This window comes from Ooceraea biroi, chromosome 11 (genome assembly GCF_003672135.1).
Source record: "Ooceraea biroi isolate clonal line C1 chromosome 11, Obir_v5.4, whole genome shotgun sequence".
Classification (NCBI taxonomy): domain Eukaryota; kingdom Metazoa; phylum Arthropoda; class Insecta; order Hymenoptera; family Formicidae; genus Ooceraea; species Ooceraea biroi.
This window is the reverse complement of record NC_039516.1, coordinates 9,332,740-9,351,094: the sequence shown is the minus strand read 5'-3', so window position 1 is coordinate 9,351,094 and position 18,355 is coordinate 9,332,740. Positions and strand designations below refer to the sequence as shown.

General features: G+C 37.7%; 1 protein-coding gene across 3 annotated transcripts; it reads left to right on the top strand.

Moving 5' to 3' along the window:
• Positions 1-142: 142 nt before the first annotated feature.
• On the top strand, positions 143-18,099 carry LOC105277279 (probable citrate synthase 2, mitochondrial). 3 transcript variants are annotated; one of them, XM_011335529.3, is made up of 4 exons: positions 143-315; positions 12,917-13,072; positions 14,933-15,856; positions 15,996-18,099. In XM_011335529.3, exons 1-4 carry the CDS (start codon positions 271-273, stop codon positions 16,260-16,262), a joined length of 1,392 nt encoding a protein of 463 aa, XP_011333831.1. In that variant the 5' UTR covers positions 143-270; the 3' UTR covers positions 16,263-18,099. The 3 variants fall into 3 exon arrangements, with proteins under 3 accessions (XP_011333831.1, XP_011333839.1, XP_011333847.1); XM_011335537.3 differs by lacking the exon at positions 143-315 and adding an exon at positions 353-772; XM_011335545.3 differs by lacking the exon at positions 143-315 and adding an exon at positions 354-736.
• The last annotated feature ends 256 nt before the right edge of the window (positions 18,100-18,355 follow it).

The window sequence follows — 18,355 nt, the reverse complement described above, 5'->3', positions numbered from 1 at the left end:
ACTTCTTCAAATCCGACGCGAAAGACACGTCCTCGCATCGCCCGCCCCGAGCGGCGCGTGCGACCGCGCAGAGTCGAGGCGCCACGAGGCGCGCGCGGTCGGCGCATGCGCAGACCGCGGCACGGTGGTGAAAGTCGCGGCGCGACCGGAGTCAGTCGAGTTGGGGCGCCGCATCGTCGCGTGGCCGGTCGATCAGTTAGACGGTCGCGTCGAGTCGGTCAGTTCGACGGACGAGGGACTCCCGCGCAGGATTAACGAACGCAGGACAGGATGGCGCTCTTTCGCTTCACCCCGAAACGCTGCCTCGACGTTCAGGTAGGTCATCCTTCCTCCCCTACGCGAGTGCGGGCTTCGCGCCGCACTGGCCTTTCAAACGATCCGGCGATCGTTCGATTCGCGGGCGCAGGTCGTTCGAAATTCGAAATTCGAGACTCGCCACGGACACCCGAGGACCTCCCGCAGTTCGGGGCGGATTCGTCGCGGTGCGACGCAAAGCGGATTCCGCCGCTGCGGGCGGCTGGCTGCGGCCTTCTATCGACCGGCGCAACGGTACCGTCCCGTCTGCGGGAGCCGACGAGTGTCCACTGGACAGGCTTCCAAACTTGTCGATAGACAATCGTGCTCGATGCCGCGATCGCGGAGGTGCGTTCTGTCACCTGCTGGAAAATGAGAGCGGCGGTCTCAGGGAGAACAGTGCGGCGACTTGGTACGCGCGTGGATCGATTGTATGCCGCAGGTGCGTGGTTGGTGCACAGGACACGAGTCTCACTGCGTGAGTCTTTATGAACGGGGTTTTCGTTGTTCGGTGAAATCGCGTGGCTCTCACTTTTGCCGGGAAGAACGATTTTAATTTCACGCGCGCGTGGATAGGTAGATTCGTACGTGTACAGAATTCTTTCCTCTTAGCTTCTTCATATTGAAAACAATAGTAATAATAGATACTTCCGGTTTTGTCGCGTATTATTTTCTCTTTATATTTAAAAACGTAAAAAATTATAAAAAAGTAGCCTGCCTGGTATACGTGGCCTTGTGCAAGTAATAGAATCTTCATCGCGGAAGAGTTTTTTGGCCCGGAGTATTTGTGTGGGATTTGGATCTGTGTGGCTGGGTTCTCATATACCTGGTGTTCGAAAACGCTGGAGCTGAATCTAATGCCGTGCTCTTTGTCAAACTTCTTTCTTCGAGCTTCTTTCAGTGAGATTGTTTCTAAATCTGCCCACCGGATTGGAATACCGAAGTCAAGGTCGGAAGTTCTGGGACACGCTGTAGAGAATTACATAAGGATCTCGGGGTTCTCGCGCCTTTAAGCATTTAAGCCGATCGATTCGCGGGAGATCCGATGACCTACGTTCTTGCGAAGCTTCAGCAGCGTTCGGTGACCGTGCAAATAATATATTGCGCTGTGAGAATCGATTCCGGGATTCCCGGATCGATTGGCACATCAGCTTCGAGCTCTTCCAAATTATCTATACTCGTAATTGAGTTTGTTTAATCACGTAAACGTTTCCCATTGACGTCTTGCCTCCTACATTTTTACAAAGATTTTGTTTTGCACATTTTATTCATAGGAAGATTAAAAAATTAAAGGTTTTCCTTGCAGTGTAGATATGGATCCAGTCTAACTTCTAATGTAATTTACGTGTGTGCCAGTAGTATAAATAGATCTAAAACTATATCTCATAAATATATTTTGAATACCTAATTGAAGGAATTGCATAACATTCTGTGACAATAATATTTAAATTCAAGGATTTCCGTATTTCTCATACTCTTGTTTTACTGCTGGCTGGCTTGTTAGAGCTCATCAGGTGCAATCTTGTGCCATTTGTAACTCCAGTCTCTTTGCACCTGTGCATTCGTTCCACCTTTAGAATGAACGTTCGTTAATTGTGGTTGTTACGTGACGAATATTTTAGCGAAATGACGTCAAATATTTGACTGTCGATACGGGAATATTATTCATCATTAAAGATACACATGACAATTATCACGTTTTGTTTATTTAATTGCAGTGTTTCAGGCTGAATTGTCAGTAAAATATTGGGTAATTATGTACTTTAACGGACCCAGCCCCGATGACCTTGACCTTGACATATGTTGTCAAGATCACCCTCCTGAGTGACCTTCAAGAGGTTTTAGCCGTCGCTCGTTGTTTATTAAAAAGTTATTACCAAGAGAAGTTTAATAATTTTGCACGAATTTTCAGCTGTCCACGCGAAGCAAGGACTTGAGTTTGACATGTATTACAAAGGTCACCTTCCTGAACAACCCGCACTAGGTTTCACCCTTCGCTCGTTGTTTGTTAAAAAGTTATTAACAAAAATCTTTAATGAATAAAGCATAATTTTACGATACCATATACGTTTACGAAAGAGTATATTTGATGGAATTTTAGCTTAGGTTAGGTTAGGTTAAGTTAAAGCAGAGAATACTTTGTATTTAACTGTTTGTGCTTTTGGTTAAAGTGAAGAATACTTTGTACTTATATTAAAAGAAACTATTCTATATATTAACAATTCACTGCTTTAAATGAAGAAATGACTTTCCTTTCTTCGTTCATATACGTATCTGTCGTTTATATCTTTCAATATTCAATATTCTTTCAAACTACTATATTTTCGAAATTTCTTTTGTTAATAACTTTTTCATAAACAACGATCGACGACTAAAACCTAGTGCGGGTTATTCGGAAAGGTAACCTTTGTAATATATGTCAGTATCATGTTCTTGCTTCACGTGGACAGCTAAAAATTCGTGCGAAATCATTAAATTTTCTTTGTTTATAACTTTTTAGCAAACAACATATGTCAAGGTCATCGGGGCTGGGTCCGTTAAAGTACATAATTACCAAATATTGAAATACGTACAAAACAAACAAACATTAACAAAAGAAATTTATATAGATATCAGCAACTTGAAAAAAAGAGCTTTCTAGATTACGTTTTATTCCAGGGCGTAGAGAGAAAAATATTTAAAAGTGTAGTCAGCTCTCGAACACGTTGATGATGTCTTTTCCTCGTCAGACTCTGACGTCAGACTTTTTTCCTCCTAATTAACCACATAGAGGAATTTCACGTGGTGTTTCGTACAAAACAGAATCTCTCTGCGGATTGCGGTTTCGTGCGTTAATCTCTGTTCAAGGAATAGCAATAGGATTCGCGCATTTACGGTCGATTGATTTCTCATCTGAAAAAAAAACGTAATTTCCATGCACGATTATACGTGCGCGCATCTTCGAAGTCGCTTTTTCAACTCACGCGTGTCGTGCGAAACTGATTTTTAAAGCATTACAATATATTTGAACAGTTAAATAATTATTAATTAATTATGCTTTAATTAAGTATTATTTTATATTAAATCGAAATTTAACTGTAGCTTCGTATATTACGTGTTAGGTACATGATTTCCTATAATATTACCAAAAGTTAAACGTTCTGAACATACCTGCTCAATATTCGAAAAGTGTTTTTCACGTTTACGTTGTAGAAAATATGTTCTGCCTACGAAGAATCGCGTCACTGTGTGTATCCAACAAAGCGTGTCACAACGCGTTAGAACAGAAGACATTCTGCAAGCTTCTTTTAGACAGCAAAGAGCCGGGAGCCCGGGGACTGAGAGCCACGTTGAATTAGGATTATACATGTCAATTCAAAGCAAAAATCTTTCACAATCATTGAATTCAATGCACGTTAAGTAATTCCGTAATAAAATCAGAATCATCATGAAAATTCATGAATATATAATTCTTATTTATATAACTTGCGTTCAATATAAACTTCAATACAAAATTCAACGAATTTTATTCTCGAGGTAACATCAAGGGCAGGTAAACGCGTGATATCTCGATTTCCTAGAAACGCGTGGTTTTTACCTTTCGTGTGTCTAATGAGAAAATAATATGAGATGTTACACAACGCGCGCGCATCTATATACAGCGGAACTTTTGTTCACGCACGTGGCATACGTGCAGAAAAGCGTACTTGACAGAATTCCCTTGCGTAGTCGATACAGAATGTCCATTGAACAGTTTTAGTAAGGCGTTCGCTAATTTTAGCGACGGTTTCGAGGTCGAAAATCCGTACGGACGGATTACGACACACGGGTTCTGCTCTCGTAATCCACATTAACTGTAATCTGGTCAATCTTGTCATGACATCACTTTTTTTTTCTTTTTGTCAGTAATAAAGCCACACAACCCAAGACAAAACCCCAGAACAAAAAGTTATATAAAAGTTACAATGATATAAAAAAGATTAAAAATTGAGTTTTGATAGCTATTTATATTATATTGACGTCATCGTGACTCTGTTCTGCTTGGGCAAGTATCTAATAGTATCCAACATCATGATTAGTTTCATTTATATTTTTCCACTAAAATGAATTCTTTGGAAGATATTATTTCGTAAGTCCATATTCAATATTAATTATCTGAATAATTAAGATACAATTCACTCGAAATTATCAATGAAAGCTTCTATTTTGTCAGAAATTTAGTTCTTTGTGACTTTGTTCCTGACAAAAAGAAAAAAAAGTGATGCCATGCAATTGCATTTGGCATCAGAATGAACGTAGATATTTTTTACTAGATATGTGCGATAATGCAATGAATTTTTTCTTGATATCGGGAACTTTGTAATTAAAGAAACGCGTTGTGCATTAATTGGATGCGATTGATTAATTTCAAGGTTGCTTGCTTTAATTTATTTGTAAAAGATATCGAATACTTTTACTGCTGCACAGCAATTATCTCAAGATCTCAAGAAGAAGATTATCGCGAGACGTGTCACTAGCAATCTTGTCAAAGTCATCACGATAATTATATCAATGTAGTGTCTGCTGGAAGGGATTAATGAGACTTAAAAGTAATAGCGAATTTTATTATGTCACGATTCTTGGCAGACCTGATGTTTTCTCCGCCGTGCGATTATATATACATCTCATCAGTTACCTAACGCCGACGATACACAAAATGCATCGCGTAACGAACTATTTCAGGAGTGATCCTTTCACTTCAAGTCCAAATACGTCGTCTATTATTAGATATCTCTTTTTGACCTAACTCCAGATATTGGAGCATGTTTCATCGCTATCTTATATTTCTCAAGATAATCTTTTTTCCTCGTATAAATCACTATATTATCTTCCATGGACGGGGAGCTTTGTGGAAATGCACATTATTGCTAAATTCTCTGTAATAAATGATAGCAAAATACTTTGAAAAATTTAGTAAATCTGGGTTACAGTAAATTCTCTTAGTAGTTTGTTCTGTTTATAAGATTCCGCCGGGGATCGAATAGCGATCAACAGAATTCGAGGCTAACGCGAATTCCCGAAGACGCTATTTTGGATGCTTTCAGTTATATCACAGTTTCAAAATTGAAAAGCGTCGGAGTGAGCACTACTCGCCACAAGCGAATCACGATAAAGATTTTTTTCTATGATTAGCGGGAAAAAATCATTAAATATATATGTTAATTAAAGATATTATTTAATGTCGAAGTTTTATGTAAACGTATAATTGTACGTCTATATTTAATTTCACCAAATATGCGGGTACTATCTTAATCTTTCTTTGCAAAATCAATGCAAACATCAACCTAGAGATAACACAATTATATTATCTTGAGTATTAAGAACGTGGTTAAATACTGACATGTATGTCTACATACATTTTCGTGCATATGTATGCTAATTTACTTCTCTTCAAATAAACCTCATTTTCATATTTTTGCAACAGTGTTGGCTGTAGTATTACCTGGCGACATGTAGTTTTTTTTTAGAATTAAACAAGTGTCCAGGCATTTTGGCAATGTTCACTTAAAACATTTTAATTTATCGGATCTGCAAGCGAAACTCGCGTTTGCAAAATGAATTTGCAAATAATGATACCCTGCAGACTCTCGTCACTTAACGCTATCCCAAATGATTATATGGTACACAAGATTAATTAATAATAATTAATAATTAGATATAATCGCAGATGTGTTTCAGCTGCCCTTCGCTCCGATTGCGAATTGGTTACGTAATCGATGATAACGCGATCATTATCACATGTGGCACACATGACTTCGTGACAATTAATCAAACGTACTGTCAGCGCGCTTTGATCAGATTAAACAGCAAGTATGCCACATTGCCACTCTCACCATGAACTCGTAAACTCGATTAGCTTGTCGAATTTATCAATGGCATTCTAGTTTCAACCTCTTTTCAGTTCTATCTTTATCATTGAGAGCAGAAGGCTGCGCTTCTGCAGCACTTGAAGCATTTGATGCAATATAATATTTATATTAATTGTACAATATTAATATCTTTTTATTTTTCTATTCTATTTAATAATTCTATTCTATTCTATTCGATTATCGAAGATAAGCTATTCAGGCAATAGCAAAAGGCCTTTCGTGTCTTTAATGTTATATTGTCAAATTGAATAGGACTGACGAGGAAAGAAGTCAAATCCGAATAAGGTCCTCGACCTTAGTCGAAGTAAACCGGTTGGATTTGCCTTGGCTTTTACACCTTTGTTCCTGCGTGATTTTTTTTTAGAAACGTGTAGCGTAACCGGTTGAGTAACCCGCAGTCTGATTTCCCAACTCATGTGCTCGTGTCAAGGTTTCACACATGTAGTCGAACAGAAATATTTATAATTTTCTAATGTATGTACATAAAATGTATATTCATTTTAATTACACTTGGGATCGTTTTAGATTTAGTAATCGATCTTATCTCTGTGACAAAGTTTCGTGTTACCAGACCAGCAGGACTCATAATGCGATTACTTTTTATTAGAGCAACGAGAGAGACATTTCAATCTTGTACTATGACATTGTCATGTTTAGAGATGGTTTTATACGCTCGAAAGAAGATAATGCTCACGGACGGGAGTACCCAGGCGTGAGTATGCGAGTCACGGTGCAAAGTAGCGGGCCATAAAATGACGTCAAATCCGCCAATATATCGGTCAGCATACGGGACGATCCGTTTTCCTCGAGCAATCATGAGCAATGCCTGGAAATCTGCCGGCAACGTCATTTAATCGTTGAATGAGCGTTTCGTCATTGACACGTGAATTATGTGGCTTGTCAATGACATCAATGATAGCTAAGATCATCATCGATATGAGCAAGACAGAGGTACGCCTCCTACTGACGTAACGGATGAGAGAGATTTTAATTGTGCCTCGCTAATTCTGTTACTCAGGTGGTATGTGTGCCAAGAAATGGCTAGCGGGACGATCGCTTTCCTCTCACCGGATTTAATTATAATATTCCAAGATCGTGAGTCTGGTGACGCACCGCGTACAAGAAAGATATTTGCAATGCAGCACATGTTGTGTATGTGTTGCTTGTTTTACAGGATTTTATTTTCGGTAATAGGACTTTGTCTTGGATATATCGGAACAAGGATTGGTTTTTCGTGTGATTTTACGTGTGAGAAACCTTGGCATCGCATTCCCTATTCTTTCTCACGCGTGCTATCGTTTTTGCCACGTATCGATGACGATACGCATGATAACGTGACTGCGCGTGTTCTGTATACGCCTACGAAACACATTTATATGTACATATATGCATGATAGGAAACACTTATCGCATTTGGTTTCCGGGTGACAATCGTAATGGATATCCATTTATTATAAAATATTGCAAAATTATAATCTGATCTATCGGAATTCGTATTTATAGAAATTACGTATTATCCGTATTTATTTATAAAGAATCTAGTAATAGAATTTTTATTATAAATGATAGCATATTCATAATTATTATATTTAAATATATTTGAATTTTGTATATTTGATTTAATATTATTTTAAGAGCTGAGAATTAATTGTACTTTCTCATTTCATACGTACCTACGGTTTCACAATGCAATACGAAGTAAATGTGAATGACAGAAATTATTTGAGGGCATAAAAACGAGAGCGAAGTCTCTACCAAAAAACTTATTATTGGCTTTAAGAAAATGTAATCACGAAAAAAGGTGCTCTTTGTCCATATGATTTATAATTACGTCATATGGAAGACCATAATCTGTACTCGAGAAGTCGCACAAGTGAACTTTGCCCGTCAGACTAAACTTCGTTATCACTTGCCAATAAGGTCTAGACTCATTAAAATATTTATCAGCCAGCAGCCACTATGTTATTCGCGACTCTTCTTTTCTGATAGTTAATTTTTTTATTTTCCCGAAAGAGCGTATTAAAAATAATAATGAGATTATATCATTTTATATTCCATTATATATTCATTCTTTTTTAACGATAATGTTTGCAAACTTGTATTAATTTTTTACACGTAACATGGATGCAGCTGAAAAATTAAAATGCATATCGAGACAAGAAAGTTCGAACTCTTTCTCTCTGTGTCATACACACGATACATATCAATATCATCGCTTCGTTTGCAGTTTAATCCGATACCAATCTTACGTTGCACACTGGAAGCCTCTCGCATAATGGGCTTGCATATTTTATCAGAGATACATGTCATCAAGTTGACTCGTGAGTTTTGACGTGGAATATCGTTATCGCATCATTGGTACATAATAAAGGAATACCACTACTAGGACGTATTAACGCAATAAATGAAATAAAAGTAGCTACGTAATAGTTAAGATTATTAGGTGCGCTGTATGTATTAATATCAAGTGTAAGTAAGAGAGACTCTTGATTATTACTAATAGGTAAAGACCAAATCTCTTTAATATAAGATTCATACAACCGCCGCAGTTTAATGGGTATCAATATCAATACTGGACAATTTAATGGGTTAATTGAATATTCTAAGGGTTAATCACATTTGTCACTGGTATGATTGACCCTCGAAGACCGGAGATCTTTCAATTGCCATTCAATTGATCCGCAGCTCTAAATGCCTTCATGAAATCGAATCATGACAGATTGATATGCATTACTTCTCAATTCGAAAACAGGAAATTGCGCTGATATTTCTGACGGATATGAATCATCTTTGAGAATCAAATTTCTTTAACAACTAAATATTAAGCCAATTAAAATCGTGCGATTAAGATAATTATCACAAACTATAAAAATTCTTATTGTCATTAGATTCTTAAGTTACTATCAGATTGAAGTTATTGCTAATTTATTCATGATTAAAAGTTTTTTTTATAGTTTATATACATTATAAACAGATACAAATGATTTAAGCACATGTTTTCGAAATTATTCGAAATTAAAATAAAGAATTATTATCCTGAAGGACACATGGAATTTTTGACACTTTGGCATCGATTCTCTTATCATTCTCGTGTCGTACATGGTAACCCGAATTGCACGACAAGTCGAAGTGCTTTTATTTTTAGCCGTGCCATTGGCTTGCTTCCCAGATTTCACGCTCCGTCCAATGACAATGTTCTTGTTTAACTATTCAAAATGCAAAAATATTACTTGTCACATGTATAGCTATTACTTAAATTTTTCTTAAGGTAAATTATATTTAAATACGAAATTATGGCATAAAATTAAAAAATATCGCATTTTAATTAAAATTTACGATATTCTAGTTTTCTGCATCTCTAGATTAAACTTTAATGACACCTCTCATCAACTCCTTTCTAAACTTTGGTCAAGTATCCAATGATTCACAATGAGATCAATGGAAGAGCTGTTTTATCGAAAGGACAACTCGCATTTTGTATAAGGGTCAAGGTCGTCTACGGACTACATTCAAGTGCAAGCCTTGTACTAAGTGCGTCCCGGCGCTACGTAATCGCTCGTGCTACCATGCATTTGCGTAAAAATAACGTGGAGCTCACGCTATCGAGCAGACGATAAGAGTGCGTTGCGTACGACGAGGAACGATCTTTGAACCGAGCCCCTCGAATTTAAAGGTGCACTGCGATTATAATGTAAATGATGTTTTAATGCAACATACGTTACTTCTTCTTTTTTTTCTTTTCCAATTTAGGAATAGATCTTTTAGAGAGAGCAATAATTTTTCAGTTTCACAGTGCAATGACATTTTATGTGCTAATTTGAACATCATTTACATTAAGATATTATTTTAATATTTGAACATCGTTTCTCATACTTTAATCGTGCATAAATTTACATAGATTTTAATATTCTTTCCGCGTCTGCTATTTTTTTGCAAAACCGAGATGTTATGTCACTGTCTTTTTTATGTTGAAACGTGTTTCATCATACATCGCTTCGTCGAATGGCGATCGAATAACTGTGAATGCTATTAAAAACAAATATTAGAAAGGATAATTAAACGAAATATCTAACAAAAATTATTTGAAGCTAATAAGATTTTTAATTAAAAAAATACATCTTTGTGAAAATAATAAAGCACTTTATAAGTTTTCAGCAATTTTTTGACAAAGTCATCAAAACTTACGATGACTTAAAAGTTTTGTGATAAGTCAATGATATCCAGACAGGCAGACAATTGCTAATTAACAGACTGATTCGAAACGCTTATCAGAAACTGACGTCACTGTGAAGGTATAAAGTCCGATTGTCCAAATGAAGTAGCACTCTCTTTATTTATAAAAATATTTTTCCTTATTTTATAAAAATTATTTCAATATGTAAGGAAATGATACGGTAAATGGGATGATAATAGCGATACCCGCGAGTTGGTGTAATGGATATTGTATTATTGAGAATGTATTGGCATTATATAAAACGAGATAAAGCGACAAGATCGCGGAGACAAAATGAATTCGTAATCGTCGCAATTCAACCTTTCACTGTCGACCTTCTATTCTATTCATTCGTCAGTCTTTTTATCGATTTCTCGTTTTGCTCGTCGTATTGCAATGATACGAAAATAAGTGGGCAATAACACGAACACATCTTGTCAATAAGAATATACAATAATACGTGCGAAGGACGTACTCGTCGTGTATCGAGTGGCTCAATTATTAAGTCTCTACAAATGTATCTCGCCCATATTATTATCAGTACGGAATACTTATAAGTATTTGGTAAAAGTATTTTTTCCTGAAAGAATTCCGAGTCCGTCGCATAATGCAGATAAAAGATAAGCGAGTACATCGTGCGACTTTCGCTTCGCTTGTGGAAAAAAAAAGATAAAATCTCCTCCGATCTCCATATCTGTTGAACGTGCCAGAATCAAAATCACGAGGTTTACCAGTGTCCACGCATTCGCACACGCGTGCTTCCATCCATACGTGCCGATTACGTGATAACAAAACTCAATCTTTATCTTCTTTCGTCAAAGAATCTGAATATTTCCACCGCATGTTTCACTTATCTTAATTATCATTTTCATCGTTATTATTAGCAATGGATTAATTTTATTTTACTAGTTCTAGAATTACCGTGTTTTTCTTATAAGTACATTTTTATTATAATTTATTGCTACTTTTACGTGTCAGAACTATAACGATTAGTCCTCGAAAGATGAGAATGAAGGATTAATCCTCATCAATACGTTTCCGCGAATGGCACGATAATGACCTCGCCGTTATCTGAGTTCTTGATGACGTTTGATGGTGCGTGTCGAGATGAGAAACGATCACGAATTTTTTTGCCTCATCACAAAGAGTGATTAAAAGTTCAATGAGAAAATATATATATCAACCATGTAAATTCCGCGTAATGTTTCATACGTAAGCGTATCCGTCACGCTTTCTCAAACAACATTCTGATTCATTGATTAATTGATGAAAAGCAAAACAATTTGGAAATAATCTTTATAACAGCATATATTGTGTTACGGAATGTAACGCTAATATTTTAATTTTTTGGAGTTAATGCATTTAAGCAATTTACCCCGGGAACTCGAGCTATGTTGTATTTAAGAAGGAGGAAGGACCAAACGGAATCAGAAAAGGAATGTGAGAGTTGGAGAGTCAAATATTAATTAAGTATTTAATTAATGAAATATTGTGTTTATTATACAATAAATCGCGTATTGGTAAATTGCTTGATCGATATTTTAATATAACTAAGACACTGCAAAAAAAATATATTTCGTCTACATAAGTCTTATACGCTATGTCGGGGAAAGTGGCCATATTATAACCAAATGTGCAACCTTGGTCCCTTGGAAGGTTGTTTGGAAAGGAATTTTGGGATGAGACCAGTAAAAGAAAACAGTTCGTCGGTATGCAGTAATATTGGCATATGGTGATAAGCTATTCGCAGAGAGAAAATAAAATTCTATAGGAAAGGAATTTGGGAAGAAAGAGATTTGTCAGGACGTGACACAATAATGTCCGTATATGGTGATAAATTGTTCGCAGAAAGTAGAGTGTCAGGGTGAAATTCTATAGGAAAGGAATTTGGAAAAAAGAGACATTTGTCGGGACGTAACAATTGAATTTTTAAATTAAGTAATTTCTATTAAATTTTTTGTTTAGGAACAAATGAATTTATAAAAGTATACTTGTCCAAGGTTGTAATTGAAAATTAAATTTTTTGTAAAGTGTCTAGCTCAGTATCAATTATATAAGTATGCTCAATATCAATTTCGTAAATTATACGGTGGATCGTTGGAAAAATTTCGTCTATTTTTAGAAATCATATCCTGCCATGTCATTGTCACGAAATCACAATTTAGCATCACAATGAACGCGTGCCCCATTGATAATTTTTTACGTAAGATATGTGTCCTCCATCGTAATGATTCTTTACACAACACGTGTACGTCGCATGAAAAATGCCTTATAAAGGATAAAAGCATAGGATGAGACAAAAATGTGTGAATTTAAAAATAATTTAAGAAGAGAAAATTTGTACAATTATGTTAACTTAAAACATAAAAGTTTATATTATAAGTGTATGTTATAATATAATTTCTGTGCTAGTTAACACTTACAATATTTTTACTTATATTTATTTCTATTATTATCGACATTTTATAACACATTTGGTAATTTGCAGCCTTTAATCACAAAATTCTTCTTTTCCTTTCAGAAAATAACGTCGACGGTCTTCTCGCGGCAACTGAGCGACGCGTCAACGGATCTGAAGAAGGTTCTTTCCGAGAAAATCCCGAAGGAACAAGAGCGTGTCAGATTGTTCCGTAAGGATCATGGTGCCACCAAAGTCGGAGAAGTCACCGTTGACATGGTATGTATTTTAAAATCAACGAATTGAAAATATTCTATATATATCTAAACATATATCATGTAAAATTTTATATGATAGAAAGTTAAATTATTTTTATTCAAATTTAATTCGGATTTTATTTTATTTTTCTGAGCTCTTTTCGTTTCTCTAAGAAAAATGTGACTTATCTTCTCTTTTTAACGATTTAACGCACATATCCATCAACCAGAATTAATCACGTTGCGGCAATTAAAACATTCACACTTAATTTTAATACTATGTACTACTGATTAGTAAAGTTGGTACGAATTTCGTGAACGATCATCGACTGACTTGTTTTACATGGAGGGGGGGGGGGGCGGGGACCTGATGTGATATAACGAGCTATTTTTTTCGTTATCCTGACGATACGACTGTATCGTTCGATAAAGACTGCGGAACAATCGCGGGACCGCGTGCCTCCTATGTGATCGTGATAAACGTAATATATACTGACAATTCTTACCGGCGCGCCGGTAGGAATAAATAAGAAATTTTTCCCGGTTTAATTATCGGTTGAATGCAACGAACAACGATTAATCATTATCCGACAACTCGCATGTGACAGTCTTACTCGCCGCACGTGAAGACCAGACTTATCGCTCCGCGTCTATATTTACTTGTCGCTAATCTTCCCATGTGGTCAATTAATGTTAACGTGGCGATATCTTATTCGTACATACGCGAGGGATGGAGCGTAACGATAGTCACTGGTGCTGATTGAAGAATATTTTAATGATTGATGAATGCTTTGATGAATTCGCTGTTTCTTTCGCTGTTTTGATTAATTTTATTATACAGAGTAAGGCACCTAAAACAGGCCACCTGAATATTTCGGCTGTTATCGGTGATAGAAAAAAATGTGTCAGACCAAACTTGCATGGTTTCGAGGGACACATAATTTGTTCTAAATAATTTTTTATTAGGTGGACGCGTAAAGGTCATATAAAGGTCAACTTCGTTTTTTTAAATGGTATGATATGTTTTTTTACGTACCATCTAGTAGAGCGTTTGAAGATGCGCACATTGATCTACGGGTCAAAATCATTCAAGGTCACTGAAGGCTAAAATTTCTAAGTGCTAGAACTTTTTCATTTCTGAGTTTACGGTATTTTCAATAGCCGAGAACTCTAGGCAATATAAAAAATAATGATATCATCAACTCAGAACTTCTCGGAAAAGAAAAATTTCTAACGGCTAGAACTTTTTCATTTCTGAATTTACGGTATTTTCAATAGCAGAGAACTCTAGGCAATATAAAAAATAATGATATCATCGACTCAGAACTTCGCGAAAAAAGAAAAAATTTCTAAGGACTAGAACTTTTTCATTTCTGAGTTTACGGTATTTTCAATAGCCGAGAACTCTAGGCAATATAAAAAATAATGATATCATCGACTCAGAACTCCTCTGAGAAGAAAAAAATTTTAAACTCGAGAACTTTTTCATTTCTGAGTTTACGGTATTTTCAATAGCAGAGAACTCTAGGCAATATAAAAAATAATGATAACATCAACTCAGAACTTCGCGGAAAAAGAAAAAATTTCTAAGGGCTAGAACTTTTTCATTTCTGAGTTTATAGTATTTTTAATAGCAGAGAACTCTAGGCAATATAAAGTAAATTATTTTCTATTTATTTTTTATGTTTTAGGTGCCTCACCCTGTATATAGGTACATATCATATACACATATTTGCGATTACTCTAAGTTAATATTATGAATATTTATGGGAGGATACATCAATAAATCGAAGATCTGGCTAATGAAAAAGCGTTTAATCAGATATTAATTATCAATCGATGTGCATTATTCAATTATTAATAAACTTTTCTCTATTTATAGATGTACGGCGGTATGCGCGGCATCAAGGGTCTCGTGTGGGAGCCGTCGGTGCTCGATGCGGATGAGGGTATCCGCTTCCGCGGCAAATCCATCCCCGAGTGCCAGAAACTCCTGCCGAAGGCGCCCGGTGGCTCGGAGCCGCTTCCGGAGGGTCTCTTCTGGTTGCTGATCACCGGCGACGTGCCCACGGACGCGCAAGTGAGGGCGATCTCGCAGGAGTGGGCGTCCAGGAGTTCCCTGCCTGAGCACGTAGTCAAGGCCCTCAACAACTTCCCCAAGACCCTGCACCCGATGACGCAGTTCTCCGCGGCGATTACTATCCTGAACAGCGAGAGCGACTTCGTTCGGGCGTACAACAAGGGCGTGCACAAGACCAAGTACTGGGAGACCGTGTACGAGGACTCGATGAACCTGATCGCGAAGCTTCCGGTGGTGGCCGCCACCATCTACCGCAACATCTACAAGGGCGGCAAGGGTCTCGGCTCGGTCGACGCCGGCAAAGACTGGTCCTGGAACTTCGCCAACATGCTCGGCTACGACAACCAGCAGTTCATCGAGCTGATGCGCCTGTACCTGACGATCCACTCGGATCACGAGGGCGGTAACGTGTCCGCCCACACTACTCACTTGGTGGGATCCGCTCTGTCGGACCCGTACCTGTCGTTCGCCGCCGGCATGAATGGCCTGGCCGGTCCGCTGCACGGTCTGGCTAACCAGGAGGTGCTGGTGTGGCTTGAGAAGTTGCGCGGCCAGGTCGGCGACAATCCCAGCGACGACAAATTAAAGGAATTCATCTGGAACACGCTGAAGAGCGGGCAGGTCGTGCCCGGCTACGGACACGCTGTTCTCAGGAAGACGGACCCCAGGTACACATGTCAGAGAGAATTCGCACTGAAGCACCTGCCAGACGACCCGTTGTTCAAGGTGAGTCGCGCGTTCCTGATCCGAGTCTCGAAACCCGAGCTCGAATATAATCAAACTTCAATTGTCTATTTTCTGTTTTATTTTTCCTTAATTTATTCATTCAGTTTTATTCTTATTAACGAGTATCTCGTCTTCGCAGTTGGTCGCACAGGTGTACAAGGTAGTGCCGCCGATCCTGCTGGAGACCGGCAAGGTGAAGAACCCGTGGCCGAACGTAGACGCGCACTCGGGCGTGCTGCTGCAGTACTTCGGCATGAAGGAGATGAACTACTACACGGTCCTGTTCGGCGTGTCGCGTGCGTTGGGTGTGCTCGCCTCTCTGGTCTGGGACCGCGCCTTAGGGCTGCCGATCGAGCGGCCCAAGTCACTCAGCACCGATCTCCTCATGAAGGCTGTCAAAGCTTAAGGCACGCATCCACCAAATTTAATCGACGATCGGCAGTTTTTTTCCAAGTCTCTTCGTCCCGGCCTCGATCTCGTTTAATCATCGACAGCGAATTGCCGGGGAAGATACGATTTTGATACTGATCTTGATGGAGACACCTCAACGAGTCCGCCTTAACGAGCGAATGAGAAACGATGAGAAACAGAGCGAATGATGGCGAGAGAAAGCGTGAGTGAAAGCGGAAGAGTAAAACGGAGTTGCAAGGCTAGGTATTAAAAAAACGACAAATAATTAAACCGTAACAAAATGTATTATCTTAATGTAAAATCATGTTACGATGCGGACATGTCAATGTCGCGCATCCCAACGGGTGTGCATTAATCTCTGCTACGTTTGATGCTTTTTGAGTATAAGCAATTGCGATACTGACGCCGTATGTAACTAGTATATAATTAGTACATAATTAGTATAATTATAGTGTAATAATTAATGTAGAGTACACGTAATTGATACGACTGTTTCAAGTTGCTGATACTTAAAAAGTATCGATCGCAGAGTATAACAATGGACGGGATGTAATTCCTGTAGTCGCTTTCGTAGAAAAAAACAAAACCGTAAATCAATCCGTTAGATTCGAAAAACTGCCAAATCCGTGAGAAAATGCAGAACGGTGGAAATGCAATAGGAAAATTAGAAAATTACAAACCTTTCAAACGTATTAAAATATTTTTAGACATTTAAATATCGAGAATTCGTTAAACTCTCGATCTCAATAAACAAGGTTTCTATATATATTTAGTTGATAAATGTCTCTAAACATGAATTTTACTATAGACGTCTGGAAAACGTCTTTTCGAATTTGAGAATACGCGCACTTGAGACAGGAAGACGCATCAGAAATACAAGTAAACCATTATTGTAAATATCGTTGTCGCTCAATACTCGGAACATATTGACTACCGCTAGGAAAGAAGCTAATTGTGTCTAAATAAAATCGATGACAGCGATAGTTAACGTGTCAGCGGTAATCTCAGCGATACAAAAGCAATGGAGAATAACGTGGAACTCTCTCAGTGATAGATCAATTAATAAAATTAATAGAATTGCAAATGTTCGAGACAACAGTCTAATCCGACCGATCGGATGTCATTTAAGCAGCTTTTTTCGTATATCTGTGACTTTTGCGTAGTCCGACGACCATTTATGGAATGATTTAGAAATATATAATTTAATGTAACGTTGTTGGAACAATGTATTATATTAATATTGTTTAATCTTACAACAATGTATTACATTAATATTGTATAATGTCTTGTCTCGCCAGTCGAGAGGTATACTGCCCGGGGAGTAGTCCGTAGATTCTTTCAATCGAGTAGCTTCTTTTGGAGGACTTGTCGAATTTTTGAACGACAGAAACGCTGTCGCACTTTTTGTGAATATAGAGAACACGATGATGCAGGGTGATAGTCGGCAGAAAGACGCAAGGAGCTAGCGCGAATTAGCTTGATTATAGATATCCTGGCTGCTAGCTTATTTAATATCCCACCTCCCGGCGTGATCGAAACTGTTTGTCCTTAAAATGATGATAAAAACGGTGCAAGGTACTACTACAGTTACAGTATACTTAGGAGCAAGTAGTGACGCAACAGCAAGCACTTAAAAATAGCAGTTATAGTTTCGCCGACCGACCGATGCGATCTTGATCACGTCGTCGTTACGGGTCGCCGTAATTCACGCGTAAAACTAAGAAGCATGATCAGTGATGGGTTTATTGTTACCGAGTAATGAATGTGCGAATGTGTGTGAGAACGTCTTATTTATAATGAACGTGAAAATAAACGATCTAAAAGTAAACCGATTTGAATCCATCTCGTTCTTCATTTGGCACATCGGCGGTCTCGGAACTGGCATCTCCGACATCAAATACGTATACTTTTAAAAGTAATTCTTTTTTTTATCATTTCAATACTATCAAAATATTAAAAACTTTTCAAGTTAAAATTTTAATGTTCTCGCAGTAGCGCGCTGTAAATTTCAATGCCAAATAACTTCAAATAAACTCTCGCTTATTTAATCTAAAAATCGTGTCAAATCATATAAAATATTACGTAATT